This window comes from Oncorhynchus masou, chromosome 1 (assembly GCF_036934945.1).
Source record: "Oncorhynchus masou masou isolate Uvic2021 chromosome 1, UVic_Omas_1.1, whole genome shotgun sequence".
NCBI lineage: Eukaryota > Metazoa > Chordata > Actinopteri > Salmoniformes > Salmonidae > Oncorhynchus > Oncorhynchus masou.
The window spans coordinates 65,897,508-65,919,751 of NC_088212.1; the positions used below are offsets into that span (position 1 = coordinate 65,897,508).

Consider the following 22,244-nt stretch of genomic DNA (forward strand, 5'->3'; position numbering starts at 1 on the left):
GCCCAGAGTCGTGTGTGTGTGCATGAGAGGGGGAGGGAGAAGAGGGACAGAGTAAAACAGGATTGTGTGGTTGAGCAAGTATGTGTGAGAGAGAGTGTATATACTGTACAATGTTCAACTGTATGTGACATACTGTAGAATAATACAAATGAGTGTTTTCCTTGTGAAATTGTGAACAGCTATTGAATATGTTGCTACTGTTTTGGCTAAGGTGTGGTTGGGGTAGGTTGGTCTGGAGTTAGGGTGTGTCCTCGTTCTGGAAAGTTTCATAAAAGTGGGACATGTTATGAAAAAAATGTCTCTATAACCTCTCTGGGCAAACCTAGAGAGAGTCATGGAGGAGAAAGACAGAAAGGAATTCCAATTCACTGGATAACAGCCCAGTCCAGAGCAGACCAACAGGCTGCTTGCCTGCTGCCCTCTTCTGCCTGGTTGCCTAGCAACCCCTAGTGTACTCCTCTGTGAGGCCGGCCCACTAATGACTGCTGTTGCCGCAGCAGCTCAGAGGCTACTAATGGTTCCCGTCTTCAGAGCTGTGGAGCCTCATGACCAATCGCTGCAGTTTAGGGCCAGGAGACTGACTGATCACTGGGCAGGGACCCCAGGACCTCAACCCACCTTAGCTCTCCCTAACACCACCACTCCATCCTCTAACTCTCCGTAACACCACCACTCCATCCTCTAACTCTCCGTAACACCACCACTCCATCCTCTAACTCTCCCTAATACCACCACTCCATCCTCTAACTCTCCGTAACACCACCACTCCATCCTCTAACTCTCCGTAACACCACCCCTCCATCCTCTAACTCTCCCAAACACCACCACTCCATCATCTAACTCTCCGTAACACCACCACTCCATCCTCTAACTCTCCCTAACACCACCCCTCCATCCTCTAACTCTCCCTAACACCACCCCTCCATCCTCTAACTCTCCCTAACACCACCCCTCCATCCTCTAACTCTCCCTAACACCACCCCCTCCATCCTCTAACTCTCCTAACACCACCCCTCCATCCTCTAACTCTCCCTAACACCACCCCTCCATCCTCTAACTCTCCGTAACACCACCCCTCCATCCTCTAACTCTCCCTAACACCACCACTCTATCCTCTAACTCTCCCTAAACACCACCACTCTATCCTCTAACTCTCCCTAAACACCACCACTCTATCCTCTAACTCTCCCTAAACACCACCACTCTATCCTCTAACTCTCCGTAAAACCACCACTCTATCCTCTAACTCTCCCTAAACACCACCACTCTATCCTCTAACTCTCCCTAACACCACCACTCTATCCTCTAACTCTCCGTAACACCACCCCTCCATCCTCTAACTCTCCGTAACACCACCCCTCCATCCTCTAACTCTCCCTAACACCACCCCTCCATCCTCTAACTCTCCGTAACACCACCCCTCCATCCTCTAACTCTCCGTAACACCACCCCTCTATCCTCTAACTCTCCCTAACACCACCACTCCATCCTCTAACTCTCCGTAACACCACCCCTCCATCCTCTAACTCTCCGTAACACCACCACTCTATCCTCTAACTCGCCCTAAACACCACCCCTCCATCCTCTAACTCTCCCTAACACCACCCCTCCATCCTCTAACTCTCCGTAACACCACCACTCTATCCTCTAACTCTCCCTAAACACCACCACTCTATCCTCTAACTCTCCCTAACACCACCACTCTATCCTCTAACTCTCCCTAAACACCACCACTCTATCCTCTAACTCTCCGTAACACCACCACTCTATCCTCTAACTCTCCCTAAACACCACCACTCTATCCTCTAACTCTCCCTAACACCACCACTCTATCCTCTAACTCTCCCTAACACCACCCCTCCATCCTCTAACTCTCCGTAACACCACCACTCCATCCTCTAACTCTCCCTAACACCACCCCTCCATCCTCTAACTCTCCGTAACACCACCCCTCCATCCTCTAACTCTCCGTAACACCACCCCTCTATCCTCTAACTCTCCCTAACACCACCACTCTATCCTCTAACTCGCCCTAAACACCACCCCTCCATCCTCTAACTCTCCCTAACACCACCCCTCCATCCTCTAACTCTCCGTAACACCACCCCTCCATCCTCTAACTCTCCGTAACACCACCCCTCTATCCTCTAACTCTCCCTAACACCACCACTCCATCCTCTAACTCTCCGTAACACCACCCCTCCATCCTCTAACTCTCCGTAACACCACCACTCCATCCTCTAACTCTCCGTAACACCACCCCTCTATCCTCTAACTCTCCCTAATACCACCACTCCATCCTCTAACTCTCCCTAACACCACCACTCTATCCTCTAACTCTCCCTAACACCACCACTCTATCCTCTAACTCTCCCTAACACCACCACTCTATCCTCTAACTCTCCCTAACACCACCACTCTATCCTCTAACTCTCCCTAATACCACCACTCCATCCTCTAACTCTCCCTAAACACCACCACTCTATCCTCTACCCTCCTCCTTCACTCCAAACAAACCAGCCGAGAAAATGAAAGGCTTCTAGTCACAACATCTGGAACTCCCCAAGTCCCCCATCTGACCGCCACAGCCCCCAGTCACTTTATCTTAAACCCTCCAGGCTCTAACCACAATTTGTCATCTGTGCTCCCATTCAGACACAGCCCATTTCCACCACTCACAGTGCAGTATCTCTCAGTTAGTATACCCCTCCAACAGCACTATACTGAATGGTTTATATGGAATATGCATGGGATCCAGTGACAACGCATCTGTTGCTCTTATGAGTTTGTATTCTCATTGTCATCGTGTAATAGCCAGCTGTGGGAAAAGACAACAATAGATCCGTGTTATCTCCAACTCATGGCCTGTAAGTGTTGCCATTAGCATGTCTGTATAAAGGTTTGTGTGGATGTGGGGTGTGCAGCGTTACCTTTTGTTCCAGCGTCACGGTGTATTCTGGTGTATTCTGGTGTATGTACATGTAGAACTCGGAGTGTCACATTAGATCCATACATCCCTCCACGTCGTTTAGTCGCTTGGCTATATATGACTCATGACGTTTGGGCTCATGTCAACTGCTGTCAAGTGTACCACGGCCCTAAGCCTTCCAGTCATAGTGAACCTGACTGATGGGAGTGGGCAGCCCTGCACTGTGCTGCTCAGTGACACACACACTGGCCCTGTTCTCATGCCCTATGTAGGAGAGACAGGCCCAGTGCCCAGTGTCTACTGCCTACTACAGGGTCCAGGAGACACAGCCAATACACCACTCATGGAAGGATGCCCTCACTAAGCACAGAGCCTCTCTACACTGACCTTTGCCCCCACACTATTCATCCAGGGGAACAGGAAGATATTTGTCATGTTGTATACAGTCAAAGGCTTTGAAACTCTTCATTTTATACATGTCATACTCCTGAGAGAGATGGAACTGTGTAGAGGGAGCAAAGAGAGCCATGGGAGTATTTATTCACAGCAGGCATTTTTAAAAGCCCTTCTAATGTTGGGCTTGGTGCTGCTAAGCTTTTTCCTCTCTGGACTGTATCTTCAGAGGTTGTTTATTGATTTGCACTTCTAACCTTTTTACAGTACTTTCTGTGTTTCTTGGACATGTTTTTGTGTGTGGCTTTCAAAAGCCAGTGTGTCTGGGGTGGGCTTGGCTGACCAGAGCAAAGCAGCAGCATACTGGTCACGACACTTGGATCTGGTCCTGAGGGGAGGGGTGGCGGTGGTAGTGGTTAGGGAGGTAGGAAGTGTAGATGGGTGGAGTGTGTAGAGCTGGGCATGGCAGGGCAAGTTATAGAAGGGTAGGGGTGGAAAAGAGAGAGGGAGGGGAGGGAGGGACAGAGGGAGAGAGGATGTAGTGAGCTGGGAAGGGCATGGCTGTAAGGGACAGAGGGAAGTGGGGAGGAGACAGGAAGCTCAGGGCAGCCAGAGAAGACCTCTCCTTGTGGGGTTGATAGTGGGTGATGTAATGGCATTAATCTCCTCATGCCATCTGACAACCAGTGTGACTCATTGAAAAGTGCTAATTCTGCTGAACTGTGACGGGGAACCAGGCATCTTCGAAGGCCAGGGCCCTGGATTAATTAGGCATGCTGGCATCAAACTCAAAGCTCACACATTCCCCTCTTCTTCTTTACTAGAACAGAACAGAGCACTGTTTGTGTTGTTTATCCGATGCTCCAGTGAGTCAGGACAAGAACTACAGGCCCATGAACACCACTCTGTCCCCTTTCCTCCTGGTAGTGGTTGTAGTGGATGTTCCCAGGTGGCCACACTAACCCAGGTGTTTTCTCCTCTCTCTGCAGATGAACCGGCCCATCCAGGTGAAGCCAGCCGACAGCGAAGGACGAGGAGGTAATTAACCTTCTCCTGGTTGTCCCTTCCCTCTTTTCATCCCTACTCCCTCCCTCCTTCCCTCCTTCCCTCCCTTCACCCCTTCACCCCTCTCTCCACCCCTCCACTCCTCCAACCCTCCACTCCTCCATCCCTCCAACCCTCCATTCCTCCACACACCTGAATAGTCTGCTTTCAGTAGGGACACACTGGGAGTTTGCAGAGTAGCCGTTAATATAGGTCACTCGCCTCTATTGATTTCCCATCTGTGCCGGGCCGGACCAACAGAGAGAGGGGCTGAGTCAGGTTCACTGTCACTCTGGGAGGTTCAAAGTCGAGTGAGGAGCGGGAGGAGGAGAGGCTGGGTAGGGATCTATCCCTCCTCACTGTTCTCAGAGTGACAGCTCAGCCTGGTTACAGATGAGTACCACTGAGAGTCAACCCCCCTTCCATGCACCTCCATATCCTTCCTCTTCCCCCCTCCTCACCCCAACACAGCCACACTTCAGAGGTCCTGAATAGGCTTTACCAGTCAACACCAGGACAGTCATACCCATCCACTTTGTACTGCCAGGTCAATCGTACAACTCAGATTTGTTATTTTCACAACATATAAAATGGACAGAGGAGAGAGTGTAGTTAGTAGTCAGACATGTTTATAAATGATCCATGATTTTGGGTTTAGGCCTTTGACACCAAATCACAAAACAGAATTTTACACAGAGCTGAAGAGCCACCCGCCAGCTTGGCCCTAGCCAGAATGACAGTGTGATTGACTATATCATTCCAAAGCCATTTGTAACATTATCGGGGTTAATGCAGATTAAGCCAGTTACAGATTTACATGTGGCATAATTACATCTAATAGACCCAGTGTGCGTCTACACTGTGAGGGTCAGATGCATTATGTGTATCCCAGCCTTCTGAGTTACACCACAGCCAGCCAGGGTGAGATTAGACCCGGACTGAGCCAGTTTGGTGATTTACGTGGTCAAGATGTGTGAATCTGCCGGCCCATTTCCCTGCTCCCTGACACACACTCACTCTCCCATTGAGATCTTATTTTTGTCACGGCTCCACTTTAATTAACGGCCATCTAAAAACAGGCAAAGTCTGACGGACAAGACCTGGGCGGGAGCCAATCGGCATTTTCACGAAGATAAATTGGATCTCTGGTTTAAGGGAGGGAGGATGGATGGGCCCCCGATATCAATTACTACTCTTTCTCTAGCCGGAGAGGAGAGGAGAGGGGGAGAAAGAGGAAAAATACAGACAGAGTGAATGAAATACAGAGGACTCTCTATGCCAGCCATCCCAGTTCTGTTCTCTAGCTCGCCAGTCTGTCACAGGAACATTGTGTTGGGGACGACATACAGGGTACAGGACACGGCGTGGCGCTGAATGAAATGTGAGCACAACGACAAGCCAGGACCCAACATAGATACAGTATTGAGCGTTAATGGCAACAGGAAGTCATAAGACAGGGCAGGCAAGTAAAGCGTAGCCTCGGCTGACAATGAAATTAGATTTACTGGCCTCGACTTAAAGGAAAACAGACAGCCCTGGGTAGGAAAGGGATTCATCTCTCCCGCTCTCTCTCTCTGTGTGTGTGTGTGTCTCTGTCTCTGTCTCAGTCAGAGTAGATAGAGTGAGGCCGACCCAGCCAGGTAGACAGTATTCCCACCAGGGCCCTAGCTGTAGACTGGTTAGCAGTGGGACCAGCTCTTGCACCGAGACTTCTGCCCCCATGGAATGGGGAGTCGCGTTGAGACTTCTGCCCCCATGGAATGGGGAGTCGCGCTGAGACTTCTGCCCCCATGGAATGGGGAGTCGCGCTGAGACTTCTGCCCCCATGGAATGGGGAGTCGTGCCGAGACTTCTGCCCCCATGGAATGGGGAGTCGCGCTGAGACTTCTGCCCCCATGGAATGTGGAGTCGCGCTGAGACTTCTGCCCCCATGGAATGGGGAGTCGCGCTGAGACTTCTGCCCCCATGGAATGGGGAGTCGTGCCGAGACTTCTGCCCCCATGGAATGGGGAGTCGCGCTGAGACTTCTGCCCCCATGGAATGGGGAGTCGCGCTGAGACTTCTGCCCCCATGGAATGGGGAGTCGTGCCGAGACTTCTGCCCCCATGGAATGTGGAGTCGCGCCGAGACTTCTGCCCCCATGGAATGGGGAGTCGCGCTGAGACTTCTGCCCCCATGGAATGGGGAGTCGCGCTGAGACTTCTGCCCCCATGGAATGGGGAGTCGCGCTGAGACTTCTGCCCCCATGGAATGTGGAGTCGCGCCGAGACTTCTGCCCCCATGGAATGGGGAGTCGCGCTGAGACTTCTGCCCCCATGGAATGGGGAGTCACGCTGAGACTTCTGCCCCCATGGAATGGGGAGTCACGCTGAGACTTCTGCCCCCATGGAATGGGGAGTCACGCTGAGACTTCTGCCCCCATGTCATGAGGAGTCGCAAAAGGTGTCTTGGTTACATGCTTCTGCAGGCATTACGGCCCATTAGTGGGTTTAGATACGCTGGTACACCCCCCTGCCTCCCTCTCCCTCCCTCCCTCCTTCCTGCCTCCCCCTCCCCCAGAGAGCTGTCCGCTCTCCAGGGATAGAGATGTGTCAGGAGCGCTAGTAAAAGTTTGGCACAGGAACTGAATGTGGGACCAGACGGCGCATAATCCTACCGATCTATTGGCCCATTGTGGATAGGAAAACTAATTGTCTGGGCTGTCTATTAGAATGACTCATGGGTTGTTTATTTCTCCTTTGCATTATCAAATAGAATAGGAGAATGGGATGGGAGGAGGATTTTCAGACTTGAAATCTAATGTCACTTTGCTGCTCTGAGTCAACCAGCACCCCTCTCCCCTCCCCTCCTCTCCCTTCAAGTCCATCTTTATCTCTTGTGCTTCAACCCAGACTTTATTTTCAACTTGATCAAGTCATAATTTCAATTGGGAGATATAGCGAGACAATGGAAGCAGGGTGACTCTGCTCTTCTGCTATGTGGACAGTGCTTGAATGGAAAGTGTCTCATATCTCCAGGTTAAACCCAAGCAATTTGCCTCAATCCAAATGGGGCTGGGGAAGTGGATAGAGAGTGGAGAGATAGAGCTAGTGATAGAGAGGGGAGAGATAGAGCTAGATATAGAGAGGGGAGAGATAGAGCTAGTGATAGAGAGGGGAGAGATAGAGCTAGTGATAGAGAGGGGAGAGATAGAGCTAGATATAGAGAGGGGAGAGATAGAGCTAGTGATAGAGGGGAGAGATAGAGCTAGTGATAGCGAGGGGAGAGATAGAGCTAGTGATAGCGAGGGGAGAGATAGAGCTAGTGATAGAGAGGGGAGAGATTGAGCTAGTGATAGAGAGGGGAGAGATAGAGCTAGTGATAGAGAGGGGAGAGATAGAGATAGTGATAGAGGGGAGAGATAGAGCTAGTGATAGAGGGGAGAGATAGAGCTAGTGATAGAGAGGGGAGAGATTGAGCTAGTGATAGAGAGGGGAGAGATAGAGCTAGTGATAGAGAGGGGAGAGATAGAGATAGTGATAGAGAGGGGAGAGATAGAGATAGTGATAGAGAGGGCTACAGAGCAAGATCCAGAGAGAAAAAGAGGGAGTGAGGGAGACGGAGAGTTGGGGTCGGCAGGAAGAGGGAGCTAATGGAGGGTGATGTGGGTAGCTGAGCGAATCTCAGCACTAAATCATTTGGGAAGCACCCCTTCCTTATCTCCTCCTCTCCATCTAGGAATCTCTTCCCCCTGACCTTGCCTGCCGCTGTGTCTGTGAAGAAAAGATGAAGCCATGTTATCTATGATTGGAGATGGCCATTATCTAAACACAATCTGCAGGCTGCAGGTCCCACTCCTCCTGTAGCCATCCAGCCATGGCCACCGTAGTAGAATGGAGAGAGGACATGCTGATGAGGACAAGGATGCTGGATCAGTATCAAGCACTCTCTCGCCCTCCCTTTATTTAGTAGGAGAAGACATTCTCTTATTACGCTTCTCTAACACACAAGCACCTCCGTCCGCATTGACCTTTTAGTCCTCTCTCCATGCTCTCTACAGCCGTGTTAACCAGCTCCAGTCCTCCAGTAACCCCAACAGCACACATTTGTGTTGTAGCCCCAGACAAACTCACCTGATTTGACTCGTTGAGTTCTTGATGATTAGTTGGCAAGTTAAATCAGGTGTGGTTGTCCAGGGCTACAACACAAATGTGTCTGTTGGGCGTGCTGGAGGACTGGAGCTGGTAAACATTGCTCTAAAGTCTATGTTGATCTTCTGGAATAGACGAAACACACCGGACCGACGGACGGCTTGGAGACAGCTAAAAGTCTCCCTCTCTGTCTAGATTTGCCTGTTTGCTTACCTCTCCCTTCTTCAACGTGTCCTTTTCCTAAATAATTACCAAGTTAATGTAGCATTAAAGTCCCACCGCTCCGAATGCTTTCTTCCTAATAATATAGAATTAGAGTTCTGTATGCGTCTACCTGATAATGTATCATCAGAGTCTCTTGGTATCTTTACATAGTTTCAGTTTGACTAGAACGTGTATCAAGGTTCGTAGTTTCTGTCTGGGTTGCACTCGGCCCTACGGCATCCTGAGGAGCTATCCTTTTTTTCGCTCTGTGTTCGTCCTTGCCTGGGCGCTTCCTTGTCTCAGCGTGTGTCTCTGAAGGATGACCCCAGTCTGGGAGGTGAGAGATTGACAGGACCTCAAGCTCTTGTGCGCTGTGCTGTCATGCCCCACCCAGCAGATAGGGAAGAGTGAGGGCTGATGTGTGGTTGTTGCAGCAGGCTGCCAGGCCACTGGGGAGGGGCTGTCTGGAGGCACCTCAACACCCACTGAGGACCGTGCTCCACTTTACATGCAAATGAAGCCAAAAGATCTCTCTCCGCCTTTGGACACGAAACATGCAAAACTCTGAAAAGTCAGAAAGAGCCCGGCAGGGCGGTACACACCCAGTTTGTCAGAGGTTCAGGGAACACAGCGTAGTAGCTCAAGGTTGGCTGGGCATTAAATTAAATTGCTTGGTTACAGCGTCTGTATGATAGGACCATGCCACGAGAAAACATACACCCAAATTATATTAGGAAAAATAAATTACGTTTAAATATTTGGACAGAAATTGGAACAGGCAATTTCACAAAATTTCTTCCGTTGTTCGGTGATCGTTTTTGAAAGTCGCAACGAAAGGTTTAAGGCCTTCCTTGTGCTTCTGAGTAAATGAAAGTGACAGCTCTTGCAGTATGAGTAATGCATTTACAAGCAGGAGGCCTGGATCCTATCATTATGCCTGATACAGTGACAATTTGAATATTCTTTCCCTTTTGCTGATTCTATTTACCGCCTCACTATGTTGAATAATCTTCTGGCATATATCAGATTAAGCATATCAGTAAAGAGACTATGGGTCTGCTCAGAGGCAGGGCCAGTCAGATGTATCTTCATCAGCATTACAGCAGGACAGGCTGGAGCCGGAGCTGGGGTTGGAGCTGGGGTTGGAGCTGGGGTTGGAGCTGGAACTGGAGCTGGAGCTGGGCATGGAGCTGTGTCTGGAGCTGGAGCTGGGCATGGAGCTGGGTCTGGAGCTGGGGTGAAGCTGGGTAGGGAGCCGGAGCTGGGGTTGGAGCTGGGGTTGGAGCTGGGGTTAGAGCTGGAACTGGAGCTGGGTAGGGGGCTGGGACTGGAGTTGGAGCTAGGCATGGAGCTGGGGTGGAGCTGGGTAGGGAGCTGGGGATGGAGCTGGGCATAGAGCTGGGTCTGGAGCTGGGGTGGAGCTGGGGATGGAGCTGGGGGCTTTATATAGAGCTGGGGTATAGGGCTGAGGAACATGGCTGGAGCTGGGGATGGAATTGGGGATTGAGCCTGAGCTGGGGCTGGAGCTGGGCCTGAAGCTGGGGTTTTTATACAGAGCTGGGGTACAGGGCTGAGCAGGGCTGGAGCTAGGGATAGGCCCAGAATTGAAACTAAGCTGGTGCTGGGGTTGTAGTAGACCAGTAGGGCTACAGTACTGGGGGCTGTATATAGGGCTGGGGTATGAGGCTGAGGAGCAGGGCTGGGACTAGGCTATAGAGTGGGGTCTGATCCCACCATGGCAGAGCCTTTCAGGCAGCAGCCGTGTGCCATGCAGCGTCAGGTCCCTATAATGAGCCCATCAGCACCATAACCCATCTGATGTGTTGCCTGAAACATTACTGTGCATTTGAAATGCACCCAGAGGCCTAGCAGGAATATTTTATCGTTGGGTGCAGCTGTCCGTGCTTTCAGAGCACAGCACTCACATACGCTCGGCGTGAGCAGCAAGTGATATGGCAATGAGGCCGCATTAAAAAAACATGTCAACCACTGACACTTTAGTCGAGCATGAGACTAATTGTTTCTAGGGTGGCATTTACTTGCAACCAGAAGGAAAAACCTTAGCTAAGTAGGTTTCTCAACAGCTCATTCCCCACCCGGTGAGAGAAAGAGAGTGAGTGAGAGAGAGAAAGAGAGGAAGACATAGAGGGAGGGAAATAAAGAACCAAGCCAGACACACTGCACCCTACAACAAAAGGTAAGACTTTAATTCAGAGAGAGAAGCATCAATCTTGACAGCATATGGCATCTGTGCAAAATCCATTAATTTTTAATACACCGGGCGCTGGAATGAAAAGGCTCCCTGAGACAAGCGATTGTCAGATGTCAGTTGTGTTTTGATAACTTTGATCTTCTCTTCTATTTGCATTCCTAAAATGGGGCCGTCCACATGCCATCTCAGACTGGACATGCCATCTCATACTGGACATGCCTTCACAGACTGGACATGCCATCTCAGACTGGACATGCCATCTCAGACTGGACATGCCATCTCAGACTGGACATGCCATCTCAGACTGGACATGCCATCTCAGACTGGACATGCCATCTCAGACTGGACATGCCATCTCAGACTGGACATGCCATCTCAGACTGGACATGCCATCTCAGACTGGACATGCCATCTCAGACTGGACATGCCATCTCAGACTGGACATGCCATCTCAGACTGGACATGCCATCTCAGACTGGACATGTCATCTCAGACTGGACATGCCATCTCAGACTGGACATGCCATCACAGACTGGACATGCCATCTCAGACTGGACATGCCATCTCAGACTGGACATGCCATCTCAGACTGGACATGCCATCTCAGACTGGACATGTCATCTCAGACTGGACATGCCATCTCAGACTGGACATGCCATCACAGACTGGACATGCCATCTCAGACTGGACATGCCATCTCAGACTGGACATGCCATCTCAGACTGGACATGCCACCTCAGACTGGACATGCCATCTCAGACTGGACATGCCACCTCAGACTGGACATGCCATCTCAGACTGGACATGCCACCTCAGACTGGACATGCCATCTCAGACTGGACATGCCATCACAGACTGGACATGCCATCTCAGACTGGACATGCCATCTCAGACTGGACATGCCTTCACAGACTGGACATGCCATCTCAGACTGGACATGTCATCTCAGACTGGACATGCCATCTCAGACTGACACAGCCCTATATCCCACACAATTACTCCTACCTTCAGTCAAGCAATGAACAGCTGCGGAGAGAGAGACGAGTGGAGGAGAGTGTGGGTAACTGTGTGTGTGTGTGTGTCTGTGTGTGTGCGTGTGTGTGCAGTCAGTTGGACAATGTAGCACACAAACCTAGCTATCAACCTCTCTCCATGTCTGTTTCTCATGCAGACACTTATGCTTCAATGTAAAGCAGTGGGGAGGAAGGACCTTGTCGATTACATGGGCGGCTACTGAGTGGAGACTCATTCACAGTACAGATCACCTGTTATAGCAGGGCTCATTTACAGACAGGGGTAAGAGGGCTAGGATCTCTCTGTGATAGATAAGTATGGAGGAGAGGGGTCAGACAGACAGTCGGGTCAAGTAGCCATGTCAGTTAAATCCTAGGTGTTCTGCATAGTGAAGCATCCACTTGAGTCTGGATGTAAATGCAGGATTGTACTTTAACAGTATTCTCATTGATTTTCCTCCTCCACACACACTTTTATGAAGAACTCTCTCAGTCTGTTCTGGAGGCTAGACATCTCGTTATGCAGAGTAGTGAGCATCGCTGGTTATTTATTCATAACCATAAATGCACTTTAAAAGCCTCCGAGTGGCCATAAGAGTAGAGAAACCGTGCAGATCCAATAACGCGCTGCTTTGGAGACAGGTGTAAAATGGACTAATGAATAGCGATTCATACTCTGGCCAGGGTGTGCGGTGCGGTGGGCCGGCCGGCCGGCTCGGCGAGAGGAGAGGAGAAGAGTGCTTAGGTCAGGCAATGAAAAGATATCGGCTCCAAATTCAATATTCTCGCTCCGGCCGTTCCTCTCTCCCAGAGGAGGGCTCAGAAGAGCTCTCACTCTCCTGTAACGCTTTCGCTGGGTGTCATCTATTTCTTCAGTTTGCATGTTTGAAAAGTTCATTACCTCACTCATGGCTAGTTAATTAGCCTTGTAAAGCTATCATTAGACCTCCTCCGGCCCCGGTTGGAAATTAGTCTTTGTCCCAAATCATTAAGACACCACAGGAGGCCTGTAAAAGTGCACTTCTACCATTAAGGCCTGATAGTGACACCCCAATGAAACGTCTGATGACAGAAAGAGAGAGAGACAGTCCGAATGGAGTCAGGTGTGTTCTAGGAGCCACTCAAGTCTCACCTCTGCTCTGACTCTGTCCAGACAAGCACCTGTCTTGGACTGTTCTGTGAGCTGAAAGCTGTGACTGCATCCCGGCTGAGACCCATATCCTGTCCTCTCGTGGTCTAGTCCCCATCCAGCCGCTCCCCATGACCATACACTGTGTACCCTGTTCTCGTCAGGCCTATCAGGCCAAATAGAGGAGCTTTAATGAGTAGAGAGATGGCTGTGTGACGGTGACTACTGTATTTTTTAAGAACAAATTCTTATTTACAATGATGGCCTACTGGGAAACAGTGGGTTAAGTGTCTTGTTCAGGGGCAGAACGACAGATTTTCTACCTTGCCAGCTCTGGGATTTGATCCAGCAACCTTTCAGTTACCATGTGTATGTGATCAATTTGATTTGATACACTGACACAGTCTCACACGGACCCAGCCTCAAATCTCAAACGTCATGACCACGGCCCAATACTCTAACCACTAGGATACCTGCAGCCCCTACCGTAGATGAATGTGTAGGAGCAGGAGAATGCATGAGGCCAGTTATTACAGCAGATGGTCATGTAGGAGTGAGAGGCTGGGGCCGTGGTCATGACGTTCGAGTCTTGAGGCTGGGTCCGTGTGAGGCTGTGTCAGTGTATCAAGTCAAATCAAATTGATCACATACACATGGTTAGCAGATGCTATTGCGAGTGTAGCAAAATGCCTGTGCTTCTAGTTCCGACAGTGCAGTAATCTAACAATTCAAAAACTACCTAATACACACTGCCTAATACACTCCCTGTAAGGCTGGGTCCGTGTGAGGCGTGACCAGATGAGCGTGATCGTGACTAGCAAGAGGGCTTCCACTTTAAGATAAAGCTCAGACACCTCCAGCTATAGTAAGAGCGGCACGCCGTCGGGCAGGCAGGAAGGGCATACTGATTATGCATGTGCTCATTTGTGTGTTGAAGCAGGGAGCATTTTAACTTTACAGGAATGTAACAGGATCTGATGTTCCCCCCCAGCTTTATTTTTAGAACAACTGTGTCTAATGGTACCTGGCAGGTACAGGAGGTGTCACATCTGTCCAAGGCCAGGTGATGCTCTCGCCCCTCGCCTTCCCCCCACCGCTCCCTCCACCAACGCGGTCAAATGACTCACGCTGAAGATCAACAGTGTCATTTCCAATAAACTCGTCTTCCTCTCCCTGCCACGTTCCATCAGTTCTGGGGATGGGTTCTTGCTAGTAGTCATTCCATTCCACAACACAGTAGAATAGGAAATGCATAATGTAGAAGAAGGTAAAGAAGATGAATGTTCTGTCTAATGCCAGGGGAGATTAATTAGAAAAATCCTCCCTTCTGACTGGCCAGATCTGGAGGTATAGAAGCCATACATCGTAGTCACAGCGCCCCTTTCTGGCCAGCAGGACTAGCCGTGTCAAAGCGGGCGAGGGAGGCAAGGGTATAGGTCAACACAGGATACAGCTGTACAACACACAACCCAGGGAACACTATACACTGTATACTATATACACTACTATGCTATACTGGAGCTCTTATCTTCATGTATTACTGCTGCTTGACAGTAACAGCACTCCAAACAACATCTGTATCAAACATCACCCAGACACTACAGGCAGCTCTATCTACTAGAATAGTTCAGTGGAGACAGGAACATGTCTTCCTCCCAGGGAAACCACACAACAACAACAACAACAACAGAACACCAGTGTGCCTGATGATGACAGGGAGTGTTTTGAGTTTCCTGCTGAGGTGATCCTCACAGACTCAGCAGAACGGTGCCATCAGCTGTAGCATTTGTTTGTGTTCTCTCTCCTTCTTTCTTTCCCTCCTCTCCTCCTCTCCCCCGGTTTCCCTCCAGAAGACAGGAAGCTGTTTGTGGGGATGCTTGGGAAGCAGCAGAGCGAGGAGGACGTCCGGCGGCTCTTTGAGACCTTCGGCCAGATCGAGGAGTGCACCGTCCTGAGAGGGCCTGATGGGGCCAGTAAGGGTCAGCGCCTGCCCACACACCTCACTTCCTCCATGCCTCTTTACTCCCTCTCTTCTTATCTGTCTCCTTCCCACTGTCTCTTGCTCTTCACTCCCCTCTTTCTCCGCTTCTCTTTCTCTCTCACACACTCTCTCTCCCTCTATTCCCACTTTCTCCCTCTCCATCTCTACTCTCTCCTCCCTCTCTCTCTCCCTCTATATATTCCCTTACTTCACCTGTCTCCTTCCCACTCTCATCCACTCCTTAGCTCACCCTCCTCTTCTCCCCTGGCCATACCTTCCCCTTACTGTTCTGTAGATCCCTTTCCACTTCTTTCTCTCGCCTTCCCCGTATACCTCCCCTACACATACAGCATCACACCTCATTCCTCTCACCTATCTATCTTTTCTCTCCGCACCTCTCGCTCTTCACTCCCTCCTTCTCCAGCTCTCCCTTTGTAGTCCCCATTCCTAACACCATTCACTTTCCCTAGGCTCGTACTCAACAAACACCTTGCAAACACCTCCTCCTCTTCCCCCCAACTCCCTTCCTCCTCCTCTTCCTGTTATCAGAAAGGCGGAGGGGTGTAATTATGTTTGTTTCCCACATCCCTGTCACCCGTCCCTAGAGACGTTTGTGGACAATGATGTCCTACTGTAAATAAATCAGTCTGTCCCTGGATTTTAGCACTGCCTGCCACTCACAACAATAACAGTAGAGCAGTATTTACCGAAACACAACAACAGCCCAAACGCTATGAAGTCCATTGAATCATAACGAAGTGAAAGATGGCTATGGATTTTTGATTCAAGCATTGTTCTTAGCCAGCAGTGTGTCTTCCTCCTATTATTTAATGGTTCTCTCTCATATACTAGTTCACAAGCTTTGTTATTTTCTCTGATAAGCAGCGAGCGTTGGGGTGCACTCTCTCTCTCTCTCTCTCTCTCTCCCTCTCTCTCTCCCCCCTACCTCGCACTCTCTCTCTCTGTATCTCTCTTTCTATTGCCTGTGATTTATCCTCCTATATTAAATGGCTGAATGTGTGAAATAGATGTGTGAGAAGGTGGGAGGTTTGATAATGTGCAGCTTCCAAGTACATTCAAGAGAAAGGCTGGCTATAATGAGCCGTGTGACTATCGTTGTGAACATCTGCTCCGCTCTCTGTTGATCCGGGCTCTATTGCTCTGCGTTGCCCAAAGGCCTGCTCCCTACTCCCTCTCCCCGGGCCGCTCCCGCTGCCTGCCTGGCTCTGATTGACAGCCCACAAAATGAAATAAGCCCAGCGCTGTGTGTTCCTGCTGGGTCAAATGGGAACCAGTGTGCTCCCTCGTTCATTCCTTCCCTCTTTCACTCATTTGCCAGTCACTGTAGCGCTCCTCTCTTCTCTCGATGCTACTCTCTATACCCTTCTCATCACCAGTTTCACATCATCAGCTCTTTTCTTCATCTTGCTTTATATCTCTCTCATTGTTGTGCTAAGATCTGTAGTGGTGTACCATAAGCATGGGTGTTGTCTGTTACTTACAGACTGTCCCAGTTGTTTGGCCCCCAGGTGACTGAGAGAAGGGTTTGACTGACTGCTCCTACCAGAGCCAGGAGCAAGGAGACAAATCACTTTGGCAACCACAGTACCGTACCACTAGACATGGTCCCATCAGTCAAATGAAACAGATCTTGAAATTGACAGTGCTCTCTATTCCATTATGGAGCCTTTGTCCCCTGTTGATGTAAATGTATGCCACTCGGAGGCTTTCAGCATCCTTTCAACCCAATAAAAAGGCCAAGAAGTTTGACATCCATCTCTGTATGGCAGCCCTGCTCAAAGTACTCTCAAAGTGAAACACTTGCTGCCAGAGTTGAATGGAGCGAGGAATTGTCAGGAATATCAGAGAGATGGCTTTTAGGTCTATAATTAAGTTGTGTTATAAATGTCATCCATTCTGCCTGATGGAATTCATGCATACATATGATTTTCTCCAGGAATTCAAAAGGCAGCACAGAACCTCCAGCGAGCTTGAAAGTAATGCAGTCTTTTTTTCTTTCTTCCTCTTCTCAACCATCATATTCCAGAACCTTGACTGACTGCGCACTACAATTTATGAGTCTAGCTTCACTTCCAATTCTTTAGAGAACTTCATGCCCCGGGTCCTAAACCTATCCAGGTTTTTTTTTTCTAGGTCAGGGAAAGCAAGGCTATACACACACCGCTACATTCTCTGCCTCAGTCAGTGGGGGGCGTTGAGAGCCCCATGTGTTTAAATGCATGTTGTTTGCCGAGCGCAGCGACTCTCAGCCTGCCCTGCCACCAGTCGGGCTGAGCTGAGCCGGGACACCAGGGCTTAATCACTGCCAGGGCCAGCCTTGTTAGCTAGGTGGATGTTGGGGATGGAGGGAGATAACCAACAGTATACCATCTAGGACCTGGAAACGAAAGCTGGGCTCTTTGAGTTTCCAGAACAAACTCTCCCTTTATTATTTCCACTACAAAGGTTAAATGCTTTTGTTCCCTCAAACAGAGGCGTGCAATCAAACGTTCCCCCAGACGGCTGCTGCCTCCCTCCCTCGCTCCAGTTGGAGGAAAAGGGGACCTTTAACTTCCAAAGCAGAGGGGAGTGCCATAGAAGGGAGAGTAAGGGGGCCACGGTGAAATCAAAGCCCTTTGTGACTTGTCTCCCAACCACTTTTAGTCATGTCTCCTGCCTTTATATAGCATCTGGTCTGAACACATACTAACTTACCCACGTAGCCATCATTAGAGTTCCCATTTACGTTTAGAAAACATTATGTTACATTAGACTCACATTTTCACATGTCTACATACAACATTGATCATGTTGATGGAGCACAGATTGCCAAGGTGACAGGGGGAAACTGTTTATATGCAGCCAGTGTATGTAACTCCATCCTTGGCCACATTTGATTTCTTTGAGGAAATGATTCATTTGTCTACATTGGGCTGCTGGATGGCTGTTTTAGAATGACTAAGTGAATGGGCTGTCTGGCTGTGTTTCTCTTGGGTGTAGCTATCAGCCATTGTAATTTAAATGAATCATCTGTGCCCCTGCGGGGAATTGATGATGAATAAATGTATATAAACACTTCTAATTGGATTGTTGAAAGCTTTCTAAATGTGTATCAGCTGTTTTTAAAAGCTCGGAAAACGCTGTCTGCCTTACACACTGGTCCTGCTCCGGTAAGAAAGGTCCATATGAATCCAGATGAGTTAATTACCTATGTAGTTAATTAGCTATCTAGTAATCAGACACGAGCTGCCTCCAGAAGACAGGAGTATGAAGGAGTCTAAACTAGAAGAAACCGTTGAGCATAATATGACTGGGATGAAGCCTGCAGTAAAATGCACCTATGGAATTTAAAGTGCTCAATGTAGGCTCATTTAAATATACAGTAAAACACTTTTAAACGGTACTACACTTTTATACAGTTCAACACTTTTATACAGTACAACACTTTTATACAGTACAACGCTTTTATACAGTTCAACACTTTTATACAGTGAAACACTTTTAAACGGTACTACACTTTTATACAGTACAACACTTTTATACTGTATAACACTTTTAACAGTATAACACTTTTATACAGTACAATGCTTTTATACAGTACAACACTTTTATACAGTACAACACTTTTATACAGTACAACACTTTTATACAGTTCAACGCTTTTATACAGTATAACACTTTTATACAGTACAACACTTTTATACAGTACAACACTTTTAAACAGTACAACACTTTTATACAGTACAACACTTTTAAACAGTACAACACTTTTAAACAGTACAACACTTTCTTTATTTTGCATAGTTTTTTCTGTTTTATTATCTCTCCCTCAATAAACATGTACATTTTGACAGATCAGACTATGTTTAGACACTTTATCCTTGGAATAGCTACATATTTGTGGGTTTGTTTTTGATCATGGGCATACATTTTTATACGTTAATCTTGTTTAATATATTATGTTGATTGAAAGCAGAAGTTAATTAATTGAAAACCCCAAGAATGTTACCTTCAGTTTTTTTTGTCTGTTCCTGTAGATTTTTGCATAAGCCAGGCAACAGATTTAAGATGATTTGAATGCCCCTTGAGCAAAGCCCTTAGTAGAAAATTATACACAAGCAAAGATACTGGCAGATAGGCAGATTATAATACTCTGCCTTTGTCATCATAATCTGTTTTATGATAGACTGCACACAGATCACAATGTGTAAATATTAAACAGATGAATAATCACAACCAAGGCTCGGTGGTAGATGCTGTTGCTCCTGTGCTCCGGCGTAGAGGGGTGGAATTAGAAATGGGCGAGGGACAGGATGTTCCATGCAGCTAACGCCTACACTACAATTAGAATGATTTATTCAGAGTTATGCACTGAAAACACAAATGGCAGAATACATTAACAAACTAGATAACATGAAAATAATGGTAATGAATGTTTTTGCCTGCTCTCTCTCTCTCTATCTCTCTTTCTTTCTTTCTCCTCCCTCCCTCCCTCCCTCCCTCCCTCCCTCCCTCCCTCCCTCCCTCCCTCCCTCCCTCCCTCCGTGACTGTCTGTCGGTGTGGGCGCGCGTGTGTGCAGGCTGTGCCTTTGTCAAGTTCTCCAGCCACACAGAAGCACAGTCGGCCATCAACAGCCTGCACGGCGGACAGACCATGCCAGTGAGTATAACCGTGTTACACGCACACACACACACACGGCTTCGATAAGATACTAGTACTCGTACAGTATACAGAATGGGTATTCACACATACTGTATAGAACATTGACGGCATAGCCGCCCTTCCTAAAGCTTTCAAATAATACATTCACACATAAAATGTATTGATGTTCACAAAGTAATCACAGTCAGCATCCAACTTTTCACATTGCACAACTGTATGTATGTGCAGCATAGATGTCTTGTCATTGAATATGCTGTATATATTATTGGATCAGTTGTCGGATCGTAATTTGCTCACCCTGTTGCAGGATATTTCATGCAGAGCAGGAAATGCTAACTTGTAGTGTATTCAAGGTTTAAAAAGGCTTCTAAAGTTTGTAATTTTGAATTTAAAACGCCTGACTTGATTTGCCGTAACTAACAATTTATCAACCCCTACAAAACTGTCAGTTTATTATAATCCACACAATAATTCAAATGTCCTGTTGCTGCAGGGTTACTCCTGCTGTGAGAAACTGGCCAAATTAAGATCCTACGCCTGTATATCTCCTCTCATATCTATTGTACCTTTTTACCAGTCTGTATCTATAGAAATCATTTTGTAATGACATATGAATAGTATACATTATGTGTGTCCTAGAACATATATGCAACAGAAATGATGCAGCTTTTCAAGATTCATATTATTTCATGCTCAAATATGGAAATCGTCTCTGAAAAATATCTGAAATCAAAACTGTAATAATTGATTTAGTGCACACTCATTGGGAGGTACTTTTCCGTAGAGGAAAATAATCAATAATGAATTCTCCTACAGTCTAAAAACACAACATTCACATAGAGCTTATCGTTCAGCGTATTTAATTAGAAAATGCAATATACTAGCACAACTTACGAGTCTTAGGAGACTAGTTCTTACCTTTATAGTCGTAGGTTTTGTAGCAAGCCTGCTTGGACGATTCATTTGAGACCACGATAGTAGAGAATTAACAGTGGAACCAAAGTGTTTTACAGTATCATGCTGTATTTCTCTAAACACAAACATCTCCTCCTACCCAACATGCTGGGAATCATCCTAATTATTGGATATCCTGCAACCCCTGTCAAACTGCAGTAATTACAAATTGGGGTTGTTATGCTTGTTATCTGGCATGTAAAGGCCATCATTAAACGTGTTTTACTAAGGGAAGATGATGAATAACACAGAATCTCCATGCATATTTTAGATTCACAGTCCCTGGCAGACACCTTAAGTTCATACACTCCATTGATGTCTTGCTATAAATATTTACTTCAGCTCTCTGGCAACAGGATAGTGTCCTGGAAGCCGGATGTCATTTACACACATTTCCCTTACTGATGCTGTCTGACACGTTTTGCAATAGCATTAGAAGTCACAAGCTTAGGGAGGGGGGAAAAAACACAGCAACTCTAACTTTGGGTGTGTGTCTGTTGCTGCGCTGAGCCCCTGCCCTGCCCAGCCTGCAGTAACACAGGGTCAGTACCAAAGCCAGCTAAACCACTTGAGTGCTGCTCCACGACGGATGAACTGTCCAAGGCGACATATGGAGCCCCAAACAGACCCGGAGTTGTATCCAGAGCCATCCAAAAGCTCATTCATAATCTATATTATCCATATCTCTCCCACTACCCCTGCACCTGTTACTTCTATATCCTACGTCCAAGTTCCAGTCAGATTAATAGGCAAGGTGGCCATTAGTACCGAGATAAGGCTTTGATACCTAGGGGGATGCAGTTAATTTGGATAATATCAGTGCCACATGTCGTCAACAACCGACTAACAGGAGGCAGGATCCAGAGAGGCTCTCTAACCTACTGCCAGCTGTGGGGTCTGGACCAGTCTCGCACAAAGAGCTCTCTCTTAATGTTCAACTCTAGAGCATCTGTGTTAGCTGGCAGCCACACCCGGCCGTAAATAATACCTGCACAGACCAAAATACATTGGGTGGTAATGAAAGCCATGGTAATGAAGGGAAAGGGCGAGGGACGCCACCGAAGGGCAGCGGCTGATAGATCAGGTCAGGCCTTTAATTGATGCAGATTGCAGGTGCCCCTAATTGAACTTAAAAGGTAATCAGGCTCCAAACAGGCCGACGCTCTCTTGGTTCAGCTGTTGAATTAAGGCTGTGGAGAGAGAGCGAGAGAGAGCAAAAGAGAACGAGAGAACGAAAAAAGGGGGAGACACAGGTGGCAGGGCTTCAAATGGCAGAGCCGGGGGCAGACAGCACCCAGCAAATTGCAGACATGGCCGTGTTCTGTGTCGCACCGGCGGTGACAGGGCCTGCTGAGCTCACTAGTGTTGGCAGGAGAGAGACAGTGTGTGAGAGGAGAGAAGGGAGAGAAAGAGAGGTAGTGGAGAGCCAGATTAATGAGAGATAACACAAAGCTAGAGAGCATGACACATAATACTCTCTCTCTCCCTCTCTCTCTCTCTCTCTCTCTCTCTCTCTCTCTTTCTCTCTCTGTCACTCTCTCTCAATCCCTTTGTTGTTCTCACTGTCTCTCTCTCTCTGTCACTCTCCCACA

At 48.0% G+C, this 22,244-nt stretch overlaps 1 protein-coding gene across 27 annotated transcripts in view; it reads left to right on the top strand.

Annotated features, from left to right (window-relative positions):
* LOC135548435 (CUGBP Elav-like family member 4) overlaps positions 1-22,244 on the top strand; it is a 187,467-nt gene that overhangs the window by 135,413 nt on the left and 29,810 nt on the right. For 21 of the 27 annotated variants that reach the window (XR_010456825.1, XM_064978045.1, XM_064978085.1 and 18 more), the window contains 3 exons: positions 4,312-4,360; positions 14,905-15,033; positions 19,616-19,695. Coding sequence is in view for 26 of the 27 variants with exons in the window: in XM_064978045.1 (XP_064834117.1) it covers positions 4,312-4,360; positions 14,905-15,033; positions 19,616-19,695 (258 nt within the window). In the remaining variant the exon portion in view is untranslated. The remainder of the gene's footprint in view (positions 1-4,311; positions 4,361-14,904; positions 15,034-19,615; positions 19,696-22,244) is intronic. The other 6 variants (XM_064978072.1, XM_064978189.1, XM_064978231.1 and 3 more) reach the window with 1 other exon arrangement.